This window comes from Mus musculus, chromosome 18, assembly GCF_000001635.26.
Source record: "Mus musculus strain C57BL/6J chromosome 18, GRCm38.p6 C57BL/6J".
Classification (NCBI taxonomy): domain Eukaryota; kingdom Metazoa; phylum Chordata; class Mammalia; order Rodentia; family Muridae; genus Mus; species Mus musculus.
Window position 1 is genome coordinate 62525099 of NC_000084.6, and position 27692 is coordinate 62552790.

Genomic DNA, 27692 nt, shown 5'->3' on the forward strand with positions numbered 1-27692 from the left:
AAAGTGTCAATTTTCTATGAAACCTTTCTACTATCTTAGCCTCTTAATGCTGTTCAGATAAAAACCTCAGTTTTCAAGCTACACAGATTAAAAGTGGTTCTGGTATTAAATTGTCTACAAATCATTTTTTTTTTAGTAGAATCTTGCATGTAAGCTAATGAGAAGTTCAAAGACAGAGGAGGAGGAAAAGAAATGAACGAAAGCACAGCTGCCATACTGTAACATATGTAACACTCTGAGATGAACAAGGAAGCTCGGAGGCATGGGTTCCGTCCAGGACTGTCCTAGGCTGTCTTGGTCAAGAGTGTTTTACCTTTCATGTTCTATAATGCAAATTAGATCCAAAGGAAACACAACCATCTGGGATGACAGTGGAGATTCAAGAATGTTTATAAATTCTTGATAAAATGAAAACACATTGTTGTAAATTTTAACTATATTACAAATGTCATGTGGGAAAACAGTTGGAGTAATAAATTTGACTGACTTGAATTCAACCCTAAGGGATGAGTTCCTAATTGTGACTGCATACCCAAAATGTTATCGAGCCAGCATCAATTACCGTAAAATGGATACTAAGCACTGTGTGCTCACAGTATCTGCAAAGTCCAGAATCCCAGCTGCCTTATTATGGAAATGCAAACTATGAGCAAAGAATGGGGCTGCAGCTGAGGAAACCATCAACAGCTCCAGGAACTGTGACGGACCACATCCAACAAAGGGAACTATGAAAGACATTCTGAGAAAACGAGGCTGAGTCAGAAACAAACAGGCAGAGTAAAGACAACTGCAAGCCTAGATAAAGGTTTTCTTCACCCAGGGCTAATCACTCCAGCCCCAACAGCTGCTCACACCAGCGGCCACGTGGAAAAGGAAGTCAGTACATGGATGTAAACCAACTCTTCTCCAACACATGCAAGCACTTAAGACACTAGGTCGGTTTATAGTCAAGAAAATAAAGACAGAATATTCAGATTTCAGTATATCCAACGTTTTCCACAGCCCATCCAGGTAGTAAAGCATGATGGCTTACTCTGTAGCAAGAACTCATCTACATATCCCAGATGAAGGGTTTCAAACTGGGGAAACTCCAATTCTGCCATCTTTAGGGCAGAAAAGACACCATCTTTGGTTAAAGAAGGCTGGATGCGAACTTCATGTAACCTACAAACAGAAAAACATGTTATCGGAAAACAATGGACTCCGATTCTTCCCGTAACAGAACTTAGAAACAACTTTATAATTTTACAAAAGTTACCACAGGTGTCAAGAACTTTTCTCTTTCCATTAGAAAACATGCAACAACAACAACAGCAACAAATCAACCAAACAAACCCCCTGAGATTTCTCTTTTCAAGTGCAGCCTCACACTAGGCAGTACACTTAGCTATTCAATTAGTAACAATAAATCATACAGGAAGAACCCTAGAACCTGCCCACTTTACTTTAATAAAGGATACACACCTGTGGTATGTTACCACTAAATTAAATTTAGAAACACTCTTCTGGGTTTTTTTTTAAATAGTCTATTATTGGTATAAACTGGTAAAAATTTTAATAAACTAATAAAAAATTTCAACTTAAGGAAAATGTAAAAACACACATAGAGATAGATCACTAAGAGGTGGGAAACTGCTAATGTAGTAAGAAGTGATATGAAGACATTTAAAAGATTATGGATATGTGACACTGCTAAGGCTGACTTAAGACAGATTTCTGGCTAGGAAGTTTATCATCGACTAAAACAATTCAGAAAATCAAATACAGATGGAGAATGGCTGGGGAGGGCTTCAGATACCAGTGTCACCAACGTCTACTGCACTCAGACACTGCTTTCCTATGCAATGATACTATATGCCCTTCTAGGGCTGACCCACTAGAATGCAGTCCAAAGCTCTGACGTCAGACAAACATGAAGTGATATCACCTGCTACTGAAGTAGTTCCTTTGTATATCAGATCCAAGTGAGACATAATTAAATTTTATCCACAAGTATGTATAGATAGATACATTAGCCCCCAAGTTTTCTAAAACTTGTAATTGTAGAAGAAGAAAATGTAAGTAATGTTAAGACCTACCTTCGCGCAGCAGTGATGATGAGGTAGCCAAGGTCTACTTCCAGGGCATTCTTGCAAGCTCCTAAGACAATAGTGTGCAAGTTCCTAAAACCACCTAATTAAAGAAAAAGAAACAAAAAGAAACATTTCTCTGAGGGCAGAACTTTTGGTAAGGGAGTTATACATGCCTTAGAAAGCAATTCCTGGTTAGAAGTAAATGCTTTGCGGCTACCATCAAATTACCTCAAGGTGAATTATTCCTAGCGGTTACTCCACAAAACAGATACTCATTCTGGAAACATCCTTGGAGCATCTGAACACTTCAAGACTAAGGAAGGGCAAAGCAAATGCTGAAAACCCATGAGGAACTACAGAAAGCCTGCCCCCTCCTGGTCAAATCCTGAACCTCCAGTGTATCACAGAACCAGGCAGCACTGATTTAACTCCTTTTCATGTTTGACTTCGAATTTTGTTGTAACTAATCAATGAATTTCCTGTGTGCATGTACCAGTGCACACACCCACATGGGAACCAGAGGTTCCTTTATTCCTTGTCACCTTATGCTTTCCTGAAACTAGAACTTGTCATTGTGGCTCCCCTGGCTGGCCATCGTCTGTCTCCACCTCCTAGTGCCAGTGTTACAGATGCATGTGGCCTATGTAAGTCTTTTGAGTGCTGGGCCAGGTCCAGCTTGGTCATAGAGCAAGTGCTTTACCCACAGAGGCACTTCTACAGCCCTTATACTTTTTGTGAAAGGTATCACACCAAAAGGAAGGGCAGCAGACAAAAATCATTAGTGCATAGCAAAATGATTCCGCTTGAACACAAAGTCACTAGGTATGTATACTTTTATGTCTGGTTTCCTTGACCAAACGCTGCTATGTGATTCAACCACACTGCTGTGGGTGACTCTCAGTTTGATCCTTTGCACTGTGCAGAGCAGCATGTGACTATGCCACACTAATTATCTATCTTATGGATGATCAATGTCTGGCTGTCCTATTTGGGAGCCTATTACCAACAATGCTTCTATGAACGTATCTCACATGCATTTCTGGGTAAAGATAAATTCTTTTCTGTTGGGTTTAAAGCCAAGAAGACAAATGTTGTGTGCATGGTCAATGTTGGCAGAGTATATCTACCCAAGTATAGAAGTATCATACTCTCAGCATTGTCCTGATGGTGCATGGCCCAGGCAACATGACTGTATCTCATATTAATAATATCAGTGCTTCTGCGGCACACATTAGCTTTATTTTGTACTTCCTAAGTCTTGTGACAGTTTCTCTTTTATTCACATTTACCCATCATGTGGATAAAGTCCTATGTGAAGGTTATGTATTAGCCCTTTCCATTTTCCTACTGGGATACCTGCATGTTTCTTAATTTCAAGAATTCTTTATATATTCTTACTGCAAGCCTGCTGTAAGAGATCCATACTCAAGATCTCCTCCTCCTCCCTCCCACTCTGTATAGACTGCCTTTCCCTCTTCGTCATGTCTTAATCATGAGAGACAGCGTCTGTCAGCAAGCTTCAGGCCTCCACTCTCATGGACAGACACTGCAGTCTTCTTTACTCTTTTGACTTTTATCTTGTTTACTGTAATAAAAATAAACGCAATGCTGCTGGTCTGGAGGGAGTGTATTCCCATCTCTGATTCAGTGCAATGCGGGGATCTCATCCCGACTTGACATGTGATAATATGTCTACAACATGCTTCAACAGTATTAACCTCGTCTTCACGGTATCAGTGTTAATGGAGGAGGTTCCAGTCTAGTAATTTTTTTCATTTTACTTTCTTTTCCATCTTACTTTATTAATAACTTGCATTAACTGCACTTCTAGTTTTAAGTACTATAGATCTATGCCAATACTTTCTTACCAATGAAATGATTAGCAAACTGTTAGCTTCCTCTCCCTTGCAGCTAAGGGATATGAAGAGCTATTATCTGACAGATGCAGCTAGTGTTCAGGAACAGGCATGGGAACTTCTATACACTATGACAAATACCAGACACAAAAGCATTTCTAAAGCCTGAGCTCATTTGGAGACCTAAGATGTTCAAGCCATGCAGTGTCTCTCCTCACAGGGCCACTGGGTCAGCAGTTCTAAGACTGAGCTCAATAGAAGAAGGCAGGGTTCATTTACCAAGTATAAACAAACCAGAAAGCCTGCCTCACCACTCTATCTTGAGAAGGTTTAGCATGCATAAAAGGCAAGGAATACTAGCCTGTGCTCATGGATACTTACTTACCTTCATCGAATACACCATAAAAAAGGCAAAGACAATTACCAATATTATTTAAAAAAACATTAAGAGACAACAAAACAAAGCAAAAAAAAAAATTAGAAGACAATTTTAAAAACTGTTTTGTAACTAAAAGAAATGGATACCTGATCTCCAGCTGTCTTCAACCACGTGTTGGATGAGACCTCCCAGGAAAGGGACTCGAACCATTTCCAAGTGTTCCAGGTTACGGGCAGATGCCAGACCTGTTACCAAGGGCACGTATTTCAAGGAGTTTGTTGGTCCTGGAATAAGCAAACAACAACAAATCCTAATATAGTAAACTATCTTAAAAGATAACTTTTTCAAAATAGAGATTGAATAATTTATGACAGACTATTGGTGGTTGTCTGGGCTCCAAGCTTTTTTCAAATCAAGTGCTAGTCTGCTAACCATAAATTTGTTCAGCATAAGAATGTTCAAAACTGTTGAGATATGCAGTATGTTTTGAAAATATACTTAAGTCAATAATTTTCATTTCAAAACAACAAATGGAACAAAAAGTTCAAGAAGAAAATTTGATCCTTCACTCATGAGCAGCTTTACCATTTTAGCATCTCTTTATGTCCAACAGTGTATTAGAGACAAGGGAAGACCACAAGAGCATAGCCCTGTCCATTAAGACTTCCAATAGAGAAACAGCATGGAAATAATCCTGAAAGGATATAAGCCAAATATATGAAGTGCCAAAGACATGCTGCCCTCCATAAAAAGGAACAAAGAGAAGAGAAAGAAATGCCAAGAGAAGCAGACTATAAAAACCACGAATAAACTTGGAAGAGGACCTCTGCATCTCAGGGTAAGACAACAGTGGGCAACAACAATGCAGGGTAAGAGCCTGCACGGCCGTGCAGACAGCACGCAGGTCTTATTACATTAGCGAGAAGTTACCCCTGGCAGTGCGGACCACAGACTAGGGTGCTAAAGGCTTTGCTTAGCTGAGGAACATCATAAAAACAATGCTTAATGTGAAATACTGTTCTTAATACTTAGAAAATCAGAAACTAAAAAGGCTGAAATTTATTAAAACAATCCAATGGACTAAGAGTTAAGCTTATAAAACACTAAGCTAGTCTGTTGTTATTTGTTTGCTTTGCTAATATATTTCAACTAAAACAAAAGTTATACTACATTCACAAATTGTATGACTCAAAAGATGTAGATAATAATAACACAATTTTCAGTAAAAATGCAGAGATGACTATGACATTTTCCGACATTTGCCCATAACTGTATAGGATTACCTGCACAGTTCCTCATGACAAAAGTTCGCAAGCTGATGCAAAGGAAATCTTTAAACGGCTGTGGTTTAGTGAGTCTCACCCACTTCATGTACAGGTGCCTTAGCATAGGGATACAAGGGATTTCAGGAACATTGACACCTAGAGCACACACACAAAAGAACAACAAAGTGACAAACATACTCTGTAGTCTGCATACAGTGTGCTAGAGTCCAGTTTTCAATGGACAGTCTATCATACAAGGAGATTTCTACCAGAACCAATTACACAGTTAAAGTCTACCAGATTCGGTTAAAGAACTATTAAAGAACTTTCATGCAAACTGCATTATAAAGAATGGGACTTAAAATCTATTTCTGTGTTTAAAACACACATCTATCTCATAGCCATACCTTGTAAGACTTAAAGAAAAACTAAGTTTCTCCAAGCACAACTGTGAAGACAGAGGTCAGTTAACACAATACCGCAGGGCTGCCAATCACCTCTAACTACTCCCCCATCAGAAAGAAGAAATGTCTCAGCACAAAGTAAGGCCAAGTAAGTTTTCATATTATGGTTTGTGGTAGACAAGACACACCTTGATGTCATTTACACAATTACAGGGATTTTAGGCATCTGTAAATATGTGGAAGAAGCTTTGAGAAAAGTCGGACAGCTATTCATTTTACTATCTCAAATTGTTAGGGATATTTTCTATCTTTGGTGAATCTTATATACAGAGAACTCAGTGTGGAAAGGGGAAGGGTGTCCAATGGGAGGTGTCAGCAGATATGGAAGAAGAAAGAGCGATCCTTGCAAATCCTAAAGAAACAAGAGGGCTTCAGAAACCTGCTCCTCAGCCTGTCTTCTCAAAACGGCAGTTTACTTTAGTTACTGCCATGCAAACAAGCCATAGAGCAACAGATGAGAAATGAAAATGGGGATACGACCAAAGGAAGCAAACCAGACCCAGAGAGGTATAGAATATCTACCTTGTGTCATGACCAAGGTGCCTGTTGGCAATGTGAGTCAGAGGGCAAGGCAAGAAAGGTCCACAGATAGGCATCTGATGCTCGCTCAGCCCCATCTCCTGCCAAACTTAGCTTATAAACAAAGGATGATGAATATGCATGGCTTCACATCACCACCACACAGTTAGTACAGAGCTGTGACTCAACCACATAATTAATGCGTTTCATGGAAACTTATAATTCCAATTAACTGGTACAGGCATTATGGAAATTGTAAAGATAAAAAAAATCTTCTATCTTGAGATTCCATCATAACCTCAGAAGCAAAATCTCTTTATCACTTAAAAATCCAACTATTCCAATCCTTGCTCAGACTCATTCCACAATAATAGCCTTCTGTAGTCACATACATGACTTAAGCCCTATCCTGTATACTTCACCAGGTCCTCCTATGACTATCTGATTCTATTACAGAAATTTCTAGGTCCTCAGAATATCCCCAATATCTTGAGTAATCTTTGAGCATACATTCAACATAAATATTAAGAGAATAATAAAATGATAAGCTTAAAAATAAAGTATCAACTTAAAATATTAATAAAGTATGAAACTGAAAATATTTGGGCTGAGGATATGGTTCCGCTGATAAGAGCACTTCCCTAGCATTCGTAAAGACCTACCTGTATTTCATCTTTGTCTGATACCATATAAAACTGGGCACGGTACCACATGCCTGTAATCTAAGCACTTGGGAAGAAGAGGCAGAAGTAGCAGAAATTCAGGGTCACCCTTAGCTATCTAGTAAGTTTGAGGCCAGCCTGAGCGACATAAAATTCTGTCTCTAAAGAAATAAAGAAATAAAATGTCACATTGTCTCTTAGCAGATTAAGCCAAGGATGAAAAGTTAAACTTGATCAAATAGTTTCCCCTGTTGAGATTCTTATGATGTAATTTTGCAGAGCCTGCCCATGGGAAAGCACAATATCACCATGCAAACAAACACAGCAATCTCTGGAAATGACCATCACTCCATCACCACATTGGGGAGGAAAAAGGGAAGTGACTCTAGACTGAAGAACAATTAGCTAGGGTTTTATAATGTTCTAGACTGAGGTTTAGTAGGCACTAGCTCTATCTGTCCACTTGAACTTAAGTGAGCTAACTGGGTGTGGTGATGCACACTGCCACGTCAACACTCAGGAGCTGGAAAGACAAAGATGGATACAGAGCCCATGGCCAACCTGAGCTATCAGAAGATCCTGACTCACTTCTTTTTTAATAACAAGGAATTTAAGTAAATTTTAAAAGCTTAATTCCTTAGTTTCTCTATGAAGAATGAGCCAGACAGCATAGTAGATAAAACATTGCCCATGGCTTAGTAGATAAAGGCACTCGTACTGTGCAGGAAAGACACCCGCCCTGCAAGCCTGACGACCTAGTTCCATCTTTTATGGATGGACAGAGAGAACTATATATACTTTGATCTCCACATGTGCACCGTGGCACACTCATCATACACACAAACACAACAAATATTAAATAAAATTCCTCCCCTCACAAGGCTGTGCTTGAGATCTCTCCTCTACAGGGCATAACTGGAGTAAAGGCAGAGTTCTAGCTTGATGCGAAAACACAAAGATAAAACCTTCAAAAACTGTCTTCAACACAGCAACTGACTGCCTGAAAAGCAACAGCTGCCCCTGAGAGATCTTTCAGTAATGGAAATTCTGAGCTTTTATACCAGTCTCACAAGCATTTCCCATTCTACAACCAACCAGTAAGATGATATTTACAATGTTAAAACTGTTTCAGTGAATATTCACTTATGCAGTGTTTCAAGGCATGACAAGTGAACCAGAAAGCAGGTACTCACCAACTAAATGCAAAGTTTGGATTTTGGCTCCTATGGGGATTTTCAGTTTATTTTCAGGAGGAATCGGAAATGCTCCGTTACGATTACGAAATTTCCCCAAAATATGAACATGCGGCATATATGTCCAAATGGATTCTACCAACTCCAAATGAGATGTTTCTACACCCTAGAAAATAGCACCATGGCAAGCATAAGGAAGGCTTTCATTTTGTATCCCAAGTGTCTCTTTCTGTACAAGATGCTAACTATGAAATGGAACTTAAGACACAGTGTGTTCTGCGTGCAGGCTGCATGTGAGTGAGTGAGTGAGTGAGTGAGTGAGCCCCACAGTCCTTGTGATCCACTATCTCATCAGCCAGCTGGGGTTATTAAAGTGCTCCAGCAGCACTTACCACCAAGTTTGGGCACGCTTGCAAAGCTTCCAAGACTCCTGGGATGCTGAAAGCCTCCTGGCCCCTCACTCTTCGCCTCTCGAGGTATCTAGGGTGAAGGCCATACAGCTGTTCAACATCTGGCATCTTCTTCAAAAGGGTTAGGAAACTGGAATCTGTGAAGCCTGAAGAGGTCAGAGCATTAGAACAGCTTCATAAAAATCCAAACAGAAAAGGCTCCCCGTGAAAGTTCTATGAAGCTAACGCCCAGCTGAAAAAACCACTCCACCAGAAGATACGCCAGGCTCATTACATGGAAAATGAGTCACAAATGCTACCTGCAAACTAGGTTCACCCTGTTCTAACCATCTTCTTGCAATTGTTCTTTTTATGTGTTCAACTATTATTCCCCATTATTTCAGACAGTTCATAAAAAAAAAAGACAAAAGAAAGTTGGCTAAGAAAATAATAATTGAAAGTGAGCAGATGTTGAGATGGTAAAAAAAACAAACAAACAAAACAAAAACAAACTGTGTATCTGGAAGGCCAGCTGTACTCTGTAGCAGAAATTAACAAAGTGCAAACAGAGACAGGCAAACCTTCACAACAGGAGATTTTGATTAAATACGTATGGAGACAAGTCACAGGCATGACATGTTTTCTATTACTGGAGTCTCAAAAGATCTGAAAGCCAATTGTCTGCCCACTGATAACAAAATATTAAGTTTCCAACTAACCAAAGAACTGAAGCTTTTAAAAAAAAGTGTTCTATTTGTATAGGGCTACTCCAGAGTTGCTAACTATAAAATCAGAAATGGTAAGAGCCAAGCATAAATGGGGAAAGTTAACAGAGATGGGATATGACTCAAAAGAGTTCACACATATGAGCCACCAGGTACTTCTATCAACATTCAGAGCTTCAGCTGGGCATGTTAGCATATGTATTTAATCTCAGCATGGGAGTGGATCTCTGTGAATTTAAGGCCAGTATGGTCTATATAGTGCATTCCAGCCAGCTGCGGCTATATAGTTAAGAACCAGTCCTAAAAAATGACCGGGGGTTTAAACTTTAGAGAACAGGCCAGTGCAGCATTAAATACATTTAATGTGGTCTCGTCCTACAGACTGCTTCGCCACTTTCTTTTATATTCACTGCAGAGATGAAAAGCTTTGGGCTACAGGAATTTATTAGTCTAAAAACTGGCCATGTGCTCACAGATTCTTTCAAACTTGCTAAGTGCCCTGATGTTAAAGCTAAGCTCGGAGCACACGAGACCCCTGCTGACCTCCAGAATCCTGTTTGCAATCTCTGCTAAAGCAAATCTAACACTGAATGAGATCATTATTCTCATGCTGCCCTGCCTGATTTCTTGCCTACCTCAAACCATCACTCTCCTGAGTTAAATGAACACTTTCCCTTCACACCGCTTCCTAAGTGACTAAAGACAACTGTGTTTTGTCTCCTTTAAACTAAGTTACAGCCTAGTATTGCAATGTTCTTTTCAAGAATATGTATGCTGGAACCTCTTGAAAGGGCCCAGCACCACAAGCCGCACACTACAGAACTCTAGAGGTAACCTGTACTGTCTGACAGGCATCCCTTCAGCCTCCACTTCTATGCTTCTGGTAAGAACTTCTTTGATGTTCTATTGAGTTTGTCTGCCTCGGCCTCAATCCATGCTCAAAGTCTCCTGGTTTGAATGTTATTTTTTACAAGCACAATTTTTTTTTCTCTTTTTTTTCCATTTTTTATTAGGTATTTAGCTCATTTACATTTCCAATGCTATACCAAAAGTCCCCCATACCCACCCCACCCCCACTCCCCTACCCACCCACTGGCGTTCCCCTGTACTGGGGCATATAAAGTTTGCAAGTCCAATGGGCCTCCTTTTGCAGTGATGGCCTACTAGGCCATCTTTTGATACATATAAAAGCACAATTTTAAAAGACTAGTTAATAAACGACAGACAAGCATACTAATGAGCAGGCAACTGTTAAGAGTAGGCAGCCCTTTCTATTATTTTAGTGAGAGCTTGCCATAACACGTGCATCATAGTTAGCCTTCATCTTTTGTTTTCCTTCCTCCTGCTAGACTCTTTCTTCCTGCCCTCTAAACAGCACACCCCTCCCCCCGCTTTTATGTTTGTTACCTAAAAAAAAAAAAGTCACATTCTATGGACGCCATTTTCTTCACTTTCTATTAGGGCTCAAATGTACTTGAAACCTGTGTACTTACCACTTGGCATATATTCCCACCAGCGCCCTGCACAGAGATCCACCACTCTGACAACTCTCAGATACAGAGTGACTGCCTCCTTTAGCTTCCGAGAGAGGCATTCCATGCACATGATGTCCTGTAGTGGCAGGTACCTAGGTAATGGAGAGAAAGATTAATCAATTAATCTGCATGCAGGGCTTCTCCCTCTCTAAATGACCTGAGGTCCTAGGAACATTCACAGCACTTGGTCATTCATTCAGCTCACCATTTTTTTTTTGTTGCTAATTTGTTTTATTATTTCATGTTTAATGTTTTGCCTGCATGTATGTATGTGCACAACATGCACTCCTAGTGACCTTGGAGGTCAGAAGAGGGTGTTGGTCGCTTGGGACTAGAGTTACACATGGCTGTGAGCTACCACACGGATGCTAGGAATCAAACCTGCAGCCTCTGCAAGAGCAACAAGTGTTCTGAACCACTGAACCAGCTCTCCAGTCCCCATTCAGCTTTTAAGTAAATACAGGTAAGCCGGCAAATACTGAGCACTCAAAGTACTAAACGCTCACCATGCCACAGTGATAAACCTACAATACTTCCCAAACGTTTTCAAGGACAAAATATGTAAATAAAAATAAAAATGAACATACCAAAAGGCAAAAACAGCACAAAGAGGAGAACAGCCCAAACCAAACCCTCAGTGCATTCCAAGGCAGACAAGGGAAGGAAGGAGACAGCCAGAAGGGGGTGTCAGTCAGCTTCCCTGGTCGTCATCACAGCACGTTCCCTACAGTTCCCTCCCAGCTCGCACTGCTCCTTGAAATGCCTTTCTCCAATCAAGCACATGTATGTGTGCTGACTTAAGGCACGCATCATTTCACATGCACTGCTATACGTGTTGCTAAAGCCTTTCCTCAGTTTTCTTTTTTAAATATTTTAATTTTTTTAAACTAACTCACTTTATATCCCTCTCACTACCCTCCTCCAGACCCCGCCCCCAGCCACAATCCTTCCCCACATTTCACGTTCCCTTCTCCTCGGAGTGGGTGAGGGCCTCCCTAGGTAGCCATCTCCCAACCCTGGCTCTTCAACTCTCCTCTCCCTCTGAGGCCAGACATGGCAGCCCAGCTAGAAGAACGGATCCCAGAGACAGGCAACAGCTTTTGGGGTAGTCTCCGCTCCAGTTCTTCAGGACCCACACGAAGACTAAGCTGCCCATCTGCTATGTATGTGCAAGGAGGCCCGGGTCCAGCCCGTGTATGCTCTCTGGTTTTTGTGTTCAGTCTCCGAGAGCCCCAAGGGTCCAGATTAGTTGACTCTGTTGGTCTTCCTGTAAAGATCCTATCCTCCTTGGGGGCCTGCAATCCTTCCTACTCTTCAACAAGAGTCCTTAAGTTCCATCCACTGAGGCAGATGGAGGGAGGGAACTGGGGGTGGGGGGGGGTGGAGAATGGGGAGGAACAGGAGAGATGGCCAGATGGTCATGAGAATGAATGGAATCTGCAACGGGTGGGGTGGAGAGGTGGGGGCATCTCCAGGACCAGACAGGGACCTAGGATAAGGGAAGTGCCCAAGAATCAGTGACTAATCACCTAACTACATTGGAGATATGGAACTTGAAAAGGCCACCTCCTTTAGCCAGGGAGGAACCCCAGTGGAACAATACAGAGATACCAGCCCACCCACAAAACTTTCAATCCAAAATTTATCCTTTTTACAAGAAATACAGGCACGGGGTTCGAGCAGAGACTGAGGGCCAACCAATAACCTGCCCAACTTGAGACTCATCCCATGGGCAAGCACCAATCCCTGATGCTATTAATGATACTATTATGCTTGCATACAGGAGTCTAGCATGGCTGTCCTCTGAGATGCTCTACCTGACTCTTCCCAGTCTTATCTCCTTCCTGAAATTAACAGCCAACCTATTTCTATCTAGTTTCTAATGACACCAACATCTATTTTTAAATAGCAGAAAGCCTCATCTTTGTCCTTAAAAACCCTCCATACACACCTAGACTGTCAAGTGGAAGCTGCCTTTTACCCAGTGGGTACAGTGTTACAACCGTATTCCAAGAACAGCAGCTAGTTGTCCTTTGAACACACTACCCTTGCGGTCGGTGTCACCCTGTCCCTGGTCCTCTAGCTAACAGCTCCTGTGTCAAGGAGAAGGCAGGAGCAGCAGAGCTACTTCCTGCTGCCATTCTTCACTTGTTCCTTCAATGCAATCTACAACTGTATAACCAATTCCTTAACTAAATCATCTTCAGAGTCCTGCTGAAGGTATCTTCCTCATCTGCTGTGAGCTTCACTCATTGGGTAGGGCTACTATTGGCCCAGTTTAAATGTAGTGATGCTGGCTAGAAAAGCTAAGCCGATGGAATCCCTACAGCTAGGTATGTGGGAGAGCAGCAATGCCCACAGGCTGCAGGCTGACTCTAATTCCAATAGCCAAGTGTCCGTGTGCATGCTCACTATCTTTCTGCTGTGCTGGGTGGTTCCTACCACCGGCCCTTCCTCAAAGCTATTTAAACAAAGAGAATAAATTTAAATTAAATTTTCACCAAAAACATTACTGTTACTCTCTAGAGCTTAAAACAATTTTCAGAAGATATATAACTACACATTATATAAGCAATGAAAAACACTGAATTTGCTTTCTAAACCAAGTTTTATATTACTCCAATAGTTTTACTATTATCCAAAATATTTGCCTGAGTTGGTTTTATAACTTCTGAGTAATATTTAAAAAGAAAGCAGGATGATTTTTCATCAAACTTTTCCTAGGAAGTATAAATGTGTTTTTCTATGATAGATGTGGTTTAAAAAACCAGCATTAAAAGGGCACATAGGAAGTGGGGTGGGGGAGGCAGGGAATGGACACATAACAAAAACAAATTTTTTGTGAAAAATAGCTTAATGAAACCTAATTTTTCTATAAGTTAATAAAAGCCATATTATAAAAGTACATCAGTACACTTTAGAAAAGAGTAAACAAAGGGAGACCACACAATTACAGCAGGAGTCTTCAGATAAAAAACGTAGGAGTCTAAAAATAAAACTTAACCTATTTATTCTAGAAAAATCCAGACCACGAACTCAGGGCAGCTCAGAGTTTCTGCATTCAGTTAATGTGATCAAGTTCATTAGAAACAATATAAGACCCCTTTGCCTGATTCTCATCTTCACATTTGAATAATTCACCCAACTATAGACTAGCATCTGCTTCCAATGTAAAATATGGTCCAATATGTCCACAATATATCCAAACACTTGAAATTATCTCTGAGGCCTACCATCTGTGCATTTTTATGGGGTTGGCATGATTAATCAGGGTAACGCACAGCACGCAGTGACCATCAGTCAACAGCTAACGATTATAACTATGCTTCAGAAATTTCATGTTTAACTCTCCCCACTTATAACAAAGCTATAGGATCGGAGATAGAGACTTTTAGCTTTTAGTTTTTTCTCCAAGTGTTTGTAGGCTCTGATATCATCACCTATTCATCTTTTCCACAATGATATGAAAACCAACTTTTTAAACTAGAGGGCTTCATGAATTTGAATACACACATGCAGCCCCTAGTTGGTCCATTCTGCCTAACTCCTGCTATTCTCTTCAGCTCTTAACCTAACTACATTTTGTTTACTGTATTTTAAAATGTATTTGAACATTGGGTACTATTAGTTGCCTTTACAGAAACTTTTGGCATTTCCACAGACTTTTTTCTAGCACATGAATTTTAACATCATTTTGCTATGGTAGAAAAGATACCTACTGTTTTAATTGGGCCTTTTACTCTCAGATATTAACTATCAAAGAGTGCCACAGAAGAAAGCTACAAAGGATGAAAAAAAATTCAACAGTATATTACAAAAACAAAGTGCTCATGACTCCTTAAAATAACTTAATATTACTTAAAAACCTCATAATTTAAAAATATTGATAATGTGTAAAATTCAACACATTTCTGAGAACTTTTAATAGGTAGGATGTTTTTCTGAGTGAATAATCTAGTCTAATGACAATTATCTAAAAAAAAATATCCTAGAGGCTTAGAAAATTCAATTATAAGGATGGGAAAAAAAAAGACAAACCAGAAATGAACCATATGCAAGACAAGGGAAATTTTAAGTACTGTGTCACATGTACCAGTGATAGAATAGAAAGCAAAGACTAACATGGTAACTGAAAGTATTGTTACAACATAAAGTCGGGAGAACAAAATACAGGATCATTAAACCACACATCCATGTCTTACAGTGTAATGAGTGCTTTGAGAACACTGGCCACTGAATCCTAAAACACCTCTCCAAATCATTGTCCACAGTTAGAGAATGGTAGACCAGTACGCTAACTTGGGTCTCTAACTCCAGAGACGTATTCTAGTCGTTGAATGGTATGGATAAAGATAATGAATAAAAAGAACGAAAACTAGAATAAAATATTTTCTTTCTTGGTTTAATTAGTGGTTCTTAAAATACAGCTTGAGTAGAAATATAACTTTACAGTGTTTTGGAGGCTTGGAAACGGTTCATCAGTTAAGAGCACTTGCTGTTCTTGCAGGACCCAGGTTCAAGTCCCATCTACAACTCCAGATTTAGGGGACCCAACACCCTCTTTTGATTTCGCAGGCACTAGGCACACACATGGCACATAAACGGATATGCTAGCAAAACACTAATATATATATGGTAAAATAAAGGGAAAAAACTTTATAAGACAAGTTTGACTTTACTTTTACATTGTAGAAACATAAAAGTAATCCAAACGACATCCCACCTGAAGATATGACAGAGCACTTCATGTGACAGCTGGTTCATGTAGTCCTTCTCTTCATCGGCTGTCATTTCCTCAGCGACCTCACTGTCCATCACACACACTTTAGCACTTTTCTTTCGTGGTCCCATGGCTGTGCTCCCTCAGTGTCAAAGTTAGTTCAAAATACCTGAAAGGCAAACAGAGTAGTGCAGCCTAAAGCACACCAAACTCCGACACAAGGTGCTCCTATTACAAGTGAGTTATAATATTCATTCAGGGTTACTAATGGGCAAAGGTTCAAAATACTGATGCTATTACAACAGCACACCATATGAGTAGCTTGTCCTGAAGAACAGTTTAGAGTGAATAGAACCCAAGCCGAAAGTCCTATTTTCTAATTTGCATTCTTGAGTTTCCCACACAGCTGGTTACTCAGTTTCTCCAGGCATCAATTTCTTCAGTGTGTAAAGCAAGATAACTCTGCTAGGTAACAAAACTGCTCCTTGGCTAGGAGCTCATGATTGGAAACAGCACTATGTAAAGAAAGGCATGTCTGAACTCACAGGAGTGACCCTTTCAGCTATCAAGCTCAGCTGCACCCTCACCTGCTTGCCATTAATACCAAGGAATCCAGCCTTGTGTGTAAGCTAGCCCAACACAGCAGACTCTAGGACTCGAATTTTTGATCTGCCACAAATTACTACTTCCAGGAGAGGAATCGACCTTTTAAATTCTTCATTTTCCTACCTGTAAAGTGAGGGAATGAGACTTATCTTCTGTGAACGGAATAAAACCGAACTGCAGACACTCTCCTTAAACACACACACATACAGCACTTGCAATTCTGAAGGGCAAACTCACTCCCCAGATATGCTGAACTCTGTCTGGGAAGGAAATCTGTTTTATAAACTGAAACAAAACTGCTGGTGTTAGGATGAAGAAGACGAAATGGAAGTTAGATGAGGCTGAACTACTAGCAGGGTTCTTAATCCTCCACATGAGAAACACCAGCCTGTCAAGGTGAGCATGCACTGTACTTGGGAAGTTTGGGCACCCTGGAATAAAAGGACACAGTACTGAAATATGCATAGCTCCCAGGGATCCTCTGCTTTGGCAATCAACAGGAGCAAACACAGTCTACAAATCTGTATTTCCTTGTCTGTGTTCTCATCCTTTCTTCCCTCACTGAAAAGTTCATGTGGTATCAGCACTCCTGCCAGTACCTGGGTTCCAGCATTCCACATGTAACCTTATGCAAACTTCCTACTTGGTCACTCTGACTAGTCACAACCCAGGAAGCAAGGAAATAAAGATTATAGAACCATGCGTGGGTTCTCATCAAAAAGCATGTAATAGCATGGGCCTGAAACAGTTCTCAACCTGTGGGTCATGACCCTGTTGGGAGTCACATATCAGATGTTCTGCATTTCAAACATTACGATTCTTAACAGTAGCAAAATTACAGCTATGAAACTACATCAAAAATAAATATACAAACCAGTTTTTGACTATATTACACCCACATTTTCCTGTTTATCGTCTCTTCTCCAACAGAAATTTCTTCTACTACAGTACCTCCTGAACCTGCTTCTCAGGCTTGGGCTCCAAAGTATCCTCTTCTCTGGGACTACTCATCTCTAATTTCCCCAAGTGATCTCTCTGTGCCCACTCTTGTCTCTATTGCCAGTTCCTGTGCAAACCCATTTCTAACCGACCAACTACACCCATTCCTAAGGCTTCAGCTACACAAATCAAACACAGCACACACTGTCTTCTACTGTAGTTCATTCACTAAACTCCTACCCTATAAATTCTGTCCTAAACACATGCAGACCTCTCAGTCTCCATGAGTCCTCAGCAAGCTATCACCCATTTCCCACGATACCATTATTCCATGCCTTCCCACTGGCTTCTGGGGCTCTACTACCAAGCCTCATCTATGCTGCTGTGGTCAACGGCTTTCTACTTAGTACCCAGCAGTGTGTCATCAAGGCCTGTAGCAAAGGCAACCAGAGCTCAGGCTTCAGTAGATCATTCACTAAACAGTGCTTATCACACTGCATTCTACACTGAAGCTACAGCAATCTTTTCAAAGCACTCTTCTTACTAAGCTTTAAAAAATAAAAAGCATTGCATAGACTAAGCCTCAAGTATGATTTTATGTAGACAACAGTACATGACGAATACGCCAGTGTTCTTTACACAATATGAACAGTGGTTGCTACTGAAAAATAAGAGCAGATGAACATGAAAAAACAACTTAGTTTTGACTCATGTTCATCTCAGTCAGAGCTTTACAGATTGCTCATGCTTATGGGATTTAAAAGCGGAAAAAAGAACAGAACGGAAAAGAAAATACAAGACAAGAACATCGGTCTCCAAGGACCCGTGGCTCCTAAAAGGTAAGAATCTTTCCAATCCAGCCTCAAGCTACTTTTCTAATGTCACCTTTTAATGCTTACCTGTGACCCCTGGTACACTCTAGGAGGAGCAGCATCAGCCAGCTTTCTACGCAGGGCTCTTTCCTTTTATGTTATTTATTCTGGCTGGAACAGTCATCTTTCTTTACTCTCCCCTCCCCTTCCTAGTTGCCCTTCTCTCTAGTCTAGAAAACTATTAATTAGGCTTCAAACTTCGATTTAAATGGTAGGTGTTTTGTGAAGACGCCGTTAGATCATCTGAGTACTCTACGGAGCACACAGCAGTTTGTGTGTCGATGTCAGTTGGGGAAGCATCTCACGCTCCCCTCCAGGCACTAACACGTCTGCACGCAGCATAAATCCACTATTCCATACGCACCCACTAAGCAATTCACACTCCCGAGAGCGGTTTGCTACCACAACATTCAATAATCTCAGCAGTAAACACTATCAGGTTAACCCAATAAAAACACACAGAATAGCTACTTACAGTAAGTTGAAGAGCTATCTATCTACGGACGGCCCAGATGTTCAGAATAACCCTCCAGGTACTGAACACATGCTTTAGGTTTAAGAATTTGACAGCCCGCCAGGCATGGTGGCGCAAGCCTTTAATCCCAGCACTCGGGAGGCAGAGGCAGGTGGATTTCTGAGTTCGAGGTCAGCCTGGTCTACAGAGTGAGCTCCAGGACAGCCAGGGCTATACAGAGAAACCCTGTCTCAAAAAAAAAAAAAAAAAAAAAAAAGAATTTGACAGCCCTTCAAAGGACACACTCCTGACTCTTTCTTGGCTATAAGGCTTTGATGAAGGGAGGGCTTGAGTTGACACGGGGTAGGAGACAGACCTTTACATCAGGAGGTTGATAGGAGACACCATACTCTTCCTTTTTTGCACCTACTGAGTCCACTGCACTTAAAGCATCTTGCCTTTACGACTACTATCTCTGATCATGCATTATTATTCTGCAGTGCTCTTTCAGAGGCAAATTTAATAACCCTCAGGGTTTCATATATACTTAAAATCCCAAGTTAACTAGCCTTACTATAACTAAGTTTACAAAAATTGATGTGTTTAGAATTTAAAAATTATAGAGATAAATCATAAGGGAGATAGGTGTTCAACAAGCCCGTGATAGTCTAGTTAGCCTATCAAATGTATCTAAAACCAAAAATCAGTGACAAAAACTAAACTATAAGGACTTACAAGCTCTTCCATTCATAGCTCTTCCATTAGGCCTATAATTAAGCATGTGTTCTCCAAAGGTCATCCTATACTTACAAGAACACACCTGTCACCGGGCGTGGTAGCGCACGCCTTTAATCCCAGCACTTGGGAGGCAGAGGCAGGCGGATTTCTGAGTTCGAGGCCAGCCTGGTCTACAGAGTGAGTTCCAGGACAGCCAGGGCTATACAGAGAAACCCCGTCTCGAAAAACAAAAAACAAACAAACAAACCACACACACACACACCTGTCAGATAAAAAGGCTATAAGCCTTCGGTGAAGGGTGGACCTGAAATGACACTGGGTAAGAGACAGACCTTTACATCAGGACGCTGAGAGCCAAGGGGAAGCCCTCTCTGGGAACGTTCGGGAGGGAAATCTTCATCACTCAAGGCTTCTTTACTTTTCCTTAGCCTCGGTGCAGGCTGACAAAAGACAACAGAATGTCCAACTCAAGGGGGCATCAGCTCATTTACATAAAAACCAAGCTAGGCTATGTTGAGCATTATTTCAAGCACTGAGGACCAGGGGCCCTGTGCTCCTGTCTGTGAAGAAAGCGCCCTGTGACTCCTGCCCAGGCCCCACGGGGATCTCTTTGGGAAGGAGACTGCTAGGCTTTTCCTTCCTGGCAAGGGGGTTAGAAAGCAGGTCAAGCCGAAGGAAAGCACCTCGGCCAGCCCTCATTTCCCCTTCTCCCAGTTTCTCCATCCCACACCACCCACCACCTAGCATCCCGCCTCCCCGGAGGCAGCAAAGAAGGTTTAAGGGAGTAGAAAGCTAAAAGGGAGGGTGAAGGCAATTCCAGTTCTCAGGACAGGAGCAGGCAAAAGATGTGACATGAGGGCGAAGAACAGGTGACTATAAGCAGCACATAAGTGTAAATACATGAATAGGACATTTTAAAATATCAAGATTTATTTCTAAAGTTAACAATTTTTGGAGGCTCTGAACCTCCAAGAAATGTTAGTCTGACAGAAACGATAATCTGTCCCTTAATAATACTAAATGCTAAAAGGACCCTCAGAGACAACCTAGTCACACTGCTGACGTTTTGTGAGTTATGAACTCATCTGAGAATAGGACAGTGGCATTTCTCTCTCCTACTCTCATGCAGACAGAATTACAAATAAAATTTCAGAGGCTCTTTTAGATGAACAAAGAACCGGAGAGTGTAAATCAGGAAGTCACTTGCCTTGGGTCAAATATTAAATGTCAGCCTCAGAAGACCCAGACTTACCCACCTACATAGCATTCTCTATGACTGTCAGTCCTCAGCCACCACAGCTGTCTCACCACATTCCAGAGCTACATCACAAGGCCTGGAGATTGGCTTCAGGATGCTATTAGAATTTGGACCATACCTTCCTCCACAAAACTGGGCTTCCACACAATAGCCATAACCACCTGGGTAGCCCATTATCATTCCACAGGAGCCTGTTTACCAGAGCAAAGGAAGCTTCAATTCTGTCCTGGCATCCCAGGCAGAGTCTTAAGCCCGAGTTCTTTGCCAATGCCCTTTCAATCAAGTCTTTCTAAAGTATGCCTCTCTAAAGCCTTCTCCTTCTGCCATGTCGTCAGCAGAAAGGACTCTATAATAAACCGACAAAATCATTTGGGTCGATCCTCAAATTGTGCCTGTCTTAAGCTTTAATGCTCTAACATTCACTTGCTTGAAATTACGCTATTTTAATTGTGTACTCTATCATAGATGTATTTACTTAACACTGTAGTGCATAAGCCTGAAACACCTGTGCCTATAAATACCCAACCTCCTGGACTCCTTAAGCCCCTTTCAACCGACAATCTCCCTCTACCTGATCTACCTTGTCAGTATTTTTTATCACTGACTACTAATTAGAAAGGAGTAATTACTCCTCTCCACTCCTCAACTCACACATGGCACTCTGCAACACTAGTATTTCACAGAGAAGAGCTAAACTGACATCACAAAACTAGCTGAAACGGCAAGGATCTGTTAAGATTTCTTTTTCCCACAAGGTGGAATCAAGGTCTTGGTCTGTACCTGATCAACAGCAATTCTCTTGAAAAGACCCCTTGCTCTCGGTCACCGGCATCTAGGCCTTCCTCCATCTCCTCACTCATTCAGTTACTGTCTGGTGAGTACAAGGTGGCAGCAAAGCCTTCCCACCTGGCTTATACTCTTAGATTCCACAGGTCAGGTTGCTTCCTCAATCATCCCAACTTACTAAGATCAAATGACATCTCATTGCCCTAAACAAACAAAACATTAACCTGGAGCAAAGATCTTAAATCATCCCATGGGTCCTACACTGCCTAGGTCATTCCTGCCGATGAGGTTTCTAATGCCTCTTTATCTAACGCCTGTTGGCTTCATTCTGTTATATCAGTGGAACCTTGCACATCACGTAATTAATATTCACAGAATACTTTATGTATCCACTATCTATAATGTGTCCTCTTGCTCTCAAAGTGTCATCCATCCGCCACACTGCTTTGATTTAAAAGGGGAGGGGGGAACCTATACTGATGAAAGGGCAAGGAATCTAGTTCAACCCTTTATTTTACAAATAATGAAAATGAGCATCAGAAGAATATGCTGTCTGTCTCTAAGGCAGAACGCACCGTTTCTGAAATAAGTACCTAGGCCTTCAATTCCAACTCAAGACCAACTTTTATACCACTTAACTTCAGTGAAACCTAGTTTCCCCTTTCTCTTCTGTTATGTCCTTCTGAATGAAAATGAAACGTGTACCTCAGGCACACAACCATTTAAACACACACACACACACTTGCTGTGTTGTCTGAATTCATTCTCTAGAGACATAAATCTCCCTTAAGAGGCCCCAATGACAAACTAACATACAATTCCACCAAAGTTTACCTTGGGGAACTAATGGGTTTTTGGGTTTACTTACACAGCATGGCTGAGGAGCTACACAGGAGCCTGGTGTACTGGAAAGCAGCCAGACTGTCAAGCCCTCACCTGGTATGGATGATGGCTTCCCATGGAATTCTTTTCTCCTCTTCAGTCAAACTTCCCAGACTCTACTTTAATACCTCCCCCACCAAAAGGCCAAGTACAATCAGGGCAGAACTACTACATACAAATGGCCAGAGGTACAGAGGGAGAGTCCTGACTCTCAGGTGAGGAACCAAAGACCTGCTCCCACCCTCTCGCCCTCCCCCTGCCCCCCAAACACACCTTCTACAAAGGAATGTTGACAAACAGCAGGATCTTTTGTAGGAAGTCACACATGCTTTGGCAAAGACTGATGGCTGTTATGCTTAAAGGATGGACGACACTGTACAACACACACATCCACACCCCTGACACCCTTCTCCCAAACACAGCACACCTGCAACATCACAATCTATGACAAGAGGGATGAGCATGTCTTTCTAGTCATCTAAAAACGGTAATTCTCAAACAAAAGTTAAAAAAAAATCACACGAATATTCTCAGTCTATAATTACATACTATGTGCTTTTCCCATCTCTCCAGAAAAAAAAAATACAAAAAAAAAAAAAATGGCTTTACAGAAACCCTACTGTATCTCCCATTTGTGATGGGATGGGGGCGAGAGGGGGAGACAGATTTAAGCCAGTGTCTACTTCGAGATACTTTTCTCGAAAAGATGAGACATTTAAGGTTCAAAACAATGAGGGGGAATTCCTCCCTCCCCCCAAATAAAACAGTAACAGTGGGACAAAAACCAGGGTCTCCCTTTTCTTTCTTTCTTTCTTTTCTTTTTTTCCACGATGAATTAACCGCATCATAGGAGGGCTACTTCCTCAGCGGACTGAGGGCAGGCGTTCCTCGATTGACTGACTCAAACGACTCAACATTAAAATCGTTGCATCTGCGGACGCCTGGGGTGTGTGTGTTGGGGGAGGGGCCCCAGGTCTGGCCCAAGTCTCGCATTTGGGGGATGAAACCGAGCCCCAGGCAAGGCTCTGCGTGGCGGAATTAGAAAACTGCGATGCCTTGGGAGCAAGGCCTGAAAGGCCAGCGCTACACTTCGGACTCTCCTTTCTCGGTCGCTCTAGGCCCCAGAGTTCCTGAACCCCGAGATCGAAGATCTGGGCGGTGGGAGCCCCGGACCCCTCCATCTGCCCACCACCGCGCACCTCCACCGTCGCGACAGCCTCCCAGGCCGCGGCTCACTTACGCCGGCCCTCCGTCTGTTTTTGTGGTGGAGAGGGACCGAGAATCGCGACAGACTCTTCCTGCGGCCCCCACCTCCGCAGCGCTTCCGCTTCCGCCGCCTCTAGCGTCTTCCGAAGAAGTGTCATCGAGGGATGGGCCTGGGCGGGCCTCACCGCGTCCATGTTAGGTGTGGCTCCGTCCTAGCGAAGCGGCCATGATAAGCGTGGTATTTCTTAAAGCCTAGCAGCCGGCCCTTCTTCCGGTGACGTAGGCGTTCCCTACCGGAAATACCCGGAATCTATTTCCTGGAGCTGGTTCCTTGCGGCTCTTCCGTGGTGCTGGTACTCTGTAATCCTGGATGTACGCTGGCTCCCCTCTTCTTCATTGGCAAAATGAATAGGTGCAATAAAAATATTTTCCAGCGAAAAACAGGACCCTTGATTTCGGGGTGTGGGTAAGTGGCGGGGCGCAAAGACTATTAAATCATTCTGTGATTTGCGAGCATTGCCTTTGCATGTTTATGATCTATAGTCTCTTGAACATGACGATTTTCACATCAATGTTTTATTAATAAATGTAACACTGGGCCTTTGGCTTATGAGCAGAGGTCTGCTTGATAGATTTTTTTTTTTCCTCTACATTGTCTAAAGTGAAGATAGCTGTCACAATGTCACAAAACTGGACTGAAATCTAGATTTTTTTTTTTTTTTTAACCTACAGCTCTCTTGTCGATGTACTCACAGGCCTGTAACTAACACGGAGGTATCTAACTCTTGTGGTCGCCCCGGGGGAGGGGGGGGGGGACAGAGATCATGTACATAGAACATTTAAGACTCAATTTGACAATCTACAGGGCGGGGTAGGTTAACTGCTGATTCTAAACTCAGTAAGGTTGGCGTATGGGAGCACCGTGCACAATGTTCAAATTATTCTTAATTTTTACCAGACTTGCTAGTTCTTTCCTTACTAAGAATTAGCGTTAGCACACTGGGCTGTAGCTCCAGGTATCAACCATGTATCCCAATTTGGAGTTCTGGTAGGAAAACAAAACCAGACCAAAACAGCATTACATATGTATATATGTGCACATGGTAACTTTAATACTGCAATTATCCGTGTAATTGAAGAATTGTGTGTAATTCCTGTAAGTGAAATGTGTGTACTCACGTTACTTATTTCTGTCAATGTATTTGGACTTGAATAAGTAAGTGTAGGCCTTCCCCATCTCCCCACCTTCTTCTCCCAGGTTGTTCTGAAGAATAAACAGGGATGAGATGGTGAAGTATATAGTTAGGGCCTGGCATAATACAAAAGCAGTAAAGTTTATTTCAGCACCATTGAGTTCGTTCTTTAATTCAATTGGGTATATTCTTTCATTTGGTGGTCTTTTTGTGCTTTCAAAAACACAGGTATCACTTCATAAGAAATACATGATAGTTTGTTTATTCTGGAGCCAAGTATGAGTTACCATGGCCTGACAACACATATTCAGGACAGCCCCCAAACTACTTGCCAATGTGTAATGGTTTCATAAAGTTTTTTTTTAAATAGCAGAAATAAGAAAATCATAACTTAAAGCTTTTAAAATACACTGGCAGAAACATCAGGTAGTGAGTTATAATAAAGCTGTTGTAAACCTCAGATGTTATCTCATGACACTTTTACCCTTGAGTTGGTAGAGGACAGTGGTCTGTTTGTACACCCCAAAGGGATTTGATGCAAGAGCTATCACCTCATGTAGAGTGGCTAGTTCTAATGCTAGGAAAGATGAGCCTTGAATAGCTTTCATTTGCGGGCACTGTCTTCATCTGTTTTATTCTATTGGTATTATACCTGATTTAGTTTATAAAATCAAATGAAAGCCACATCATTGTAGAAGACAATAGGTAACAATGCGGTAATTTTTTTAAAAACTTTATTTTAATGGGTGTCTTTTTATGTAGCAACTGTTAATAACGCCAATAGAAATGACATCAGACCTGTTAAAAATCGGAATTTTATTTTTAACCAAACATTGTATTTTTATTTAATAGTCAGAAACAGAAGCAAGGAAGCACAACGTAACATGCAAGCCATGCTTATTAGGGTAGATCAGCCAAGCAGCAGACAGGGAAACACTATGCTTGAAGATAGATCTCGACATTAACCCCAGGGATGTAAGACATGACTTCATCTATTCATCCTTAGCAGCCTGAGGAGGTCCCCTAAGCAGTAGAGAACTCTTGGTGCAGGCCAAAGCAAATGAAAACCAAAAAGGTATCTGCCAAACAAGTTCTTTAAGGAACCAGCTCAGAAGGAACAAATGGTCAGACCAAACCAAGAGAGAGCAGAGAAAGCACCCCAGAGAGCACTCACCACAGTCCACCCAAAGAAAGGACACCGAAGGCCTTGGATGAAATGGGTCTATGTGGGTATCTCACTTGCAACAGGTGACCTCTCCTGTGAAATGTGTCCTCTCTGGAGCTCCACACCGGGAGTCGTAATTATCAATACAAAAACACTCCACACCTCAAAGAGAATAAAGAGAAGGGAGAATTTGTTCTGGAGCCAGATAGAAGAGGTAATGGCTAGGCCAGAGAACATGGAATTTGGTTTTCCCATATTCTGTGTTCTTACTGGTCGACATTTCAAGAACTTTACAGTTAACAGGGAAAAAAAAAAAGAAGTCGTAAGTCAAGGTACTTTTTAAATACATTGGTGGGTCCATCAGGTGGGCCAGTGAAAGCAAGATTCTGTTATAGGTTTTAGATGCTATCTGGTGACACTTTTGACCCTTTGATTGGTGGGAAACTAGGGTTTTGTTAAGTTCTTATATTCCAAAAGGTTGTTAAAATGTTATGTCTGGTGCAGACAGGAGCAAGAAATAACTATTTCATAGCATAAAGATAGCCCGAGAGAAGCTGTAACTAGGGTCTGGAATGGTAATTATATGGCTTCTCTGCATCATTGAAGTTTTGATAAGTCAATCAACCTTTGCAGACGTAGCTTACTTCCAGGAATTCTTGTTTACAGAAGGAATTACAAGTAAACCATGTGGCTGCTTTCCTCTGCAGCTTTTGAATTGTTGTACTACATTACCCTCCTATCAAAACAGATGCCACCCTGCTAAGACCAGCTGTTTCTGCTTGCAAACAGTCATCACGTGCAGCCTTGATTACTGCTGATATTTCTTTACTTAATAGGTGTGGGAGAGGACACTGAGCCCTCACCTGGGTAGCCCGACACTCCTTCCAGCCATCCTTGCCCCTTGCTCCCAAGGGTCTCAGGGACGTGCTAGAGTATATAGGCTGGGAAAAAAAGGGGTTTATCTCTGCATCCATGGAGGAGTGATCATCTGTGTTGGGTGCTGACATTCATTGCTCTAGGGCCACTCGTGCTTCCACCCACATCCCCTCACCCATGGTTTGTAAGTAAGCCTAAGTAACTCCTTGGGTCCTCGGAGTTAACTGTGGTGCACTCAGACTTTGGCTTGCCATTTCTTGGGCGGGGAGGCAGGATAAGAGAAAGTATGAGATAGCTGCCAAACAGCCCTTGCTCATCTGAAACTTTGAACACATGGAGAGACTAGGCTGTAAAGAAGGAACAGTCGAGAGGTACATGTAATAGAAAATAGCAATCAGGTACTGAAGAGGAAGGAAGGAGGGAAGGGAGGGAGTGAGGTAGAGAAAGAAGAGAAGAGAAGGGAAAGAAAGAAAGATCTCCACATGCATGCCTCCAACACACACACATACACACACACACACACACTAAGTAAATTAGTAAATGCAAAGAAAAAACACTACAACAGAAGCAATAAGGGGGAAATGTTTTGTTTCAGTGAATAGACTATCATGATGGAGAAGTCAGGAGTCAGGGCAGCTTGGGCTTAAAGAAACTGGTTACTTCACTCCCATAGTCAGTCAGGAGGAGACGAATGCTTTCTCTGCTCAATTCCCTTTCTCCACTCACGGTCTAGGCTCTCGGCTGGGGAGTAGTGCCTCGTACAGTTGGTGGGTCTCCACACTTCTATGAATGTATTCAAGAGCGTTTCCCAAAGGCGTGCCCAGAGGTTCATCTCCCAGGTGATTGTAGGTAGATTCTGTCACAATCAGAATTGATACTGTGAGTTGGGGCATGTAAGCCTCTGGAAGGCTTGGAGGGCAGAGGAAAGGTCAATGAAG

At 41.8% G+C, this 27692-nt stretch overlaps 2 protein-coding genes across 17 annotated transcripts in view; one reads left to right on the top strand and one right to left on the bottom strand.

The window, feature by feature from the left end:
• Window positions 1-23765, bottom strand: part of Fbxo38 (F-box protein 38) — a 44805-nt gene extending 21040 nt beyond the window's left edge. For 3 of the 13 annotated variants that reach the window (NM_001361088.1, NM_134136.4, NM_001361090.1), the window contains exons 1-9: window positions 23514-23765; window positions 15783-15948; window positions 11018-11151; window positions 8803-8966; window positions 8411-8576; window positions 5591-5728; window positions 4454-4591; window positions 2079-2172; window positions 1034-1164 (exon numbers count right to left, since the gene is read on the bottom strand). In NM_001361088.1, the coding sequence (NP_001348017.1) occupies window positions 1034-1164; window positions 2079-2172; window positions 4454-4591; window positions 5591-5728; window positions 8411-8576; window positions 8803-8966; window positions 11018-11151; window positions 15783-15910 (1093 nt within the window). In that variant the 5' untranslated portion in view covers window positions 15911-15948; window positions 23514-23765. Of the gene's footprint in view, window positions 1-1033; window positions 1165-2078; window positions 2173-4453; window positions 4592-5590; window positions 5729-8410; window positions 8577-8802; window positions 8967-11017; window positions 11152-15782; window positions 15949-18223; window positions 18755-19720; window positions 23164-23513 lie in introns of those variants that run through there. The other 10 variants (XM_006525501.4, XM_011246802.3, XM_030250266.1 and 7 more) reach the window with 8 other exon arrangements.
• A 9-nt stretch (window positions 23766-23774) lies between these two features.
• Window positions 23775-27692, top strand: part of Spink10 (serine peptidase inhibitor, Kazal type 10) — a 115469-nt gene continuing 111551 nt past the window's right edge. For 3 of the 4 annotated variants that reach the window (XM_030250514.1, XM_017317927.2, XM_006526036.3), the window contains exon 1: window positions 23775-23986. The gene's annotated coding sequence lies outside the window, so the exon portion shown is untranslated. The remainder of the gene's footprint in view (window positions 23987-27692) is intronic. The other variant, NM_177829.3, reaches the window with a different exon arrangement.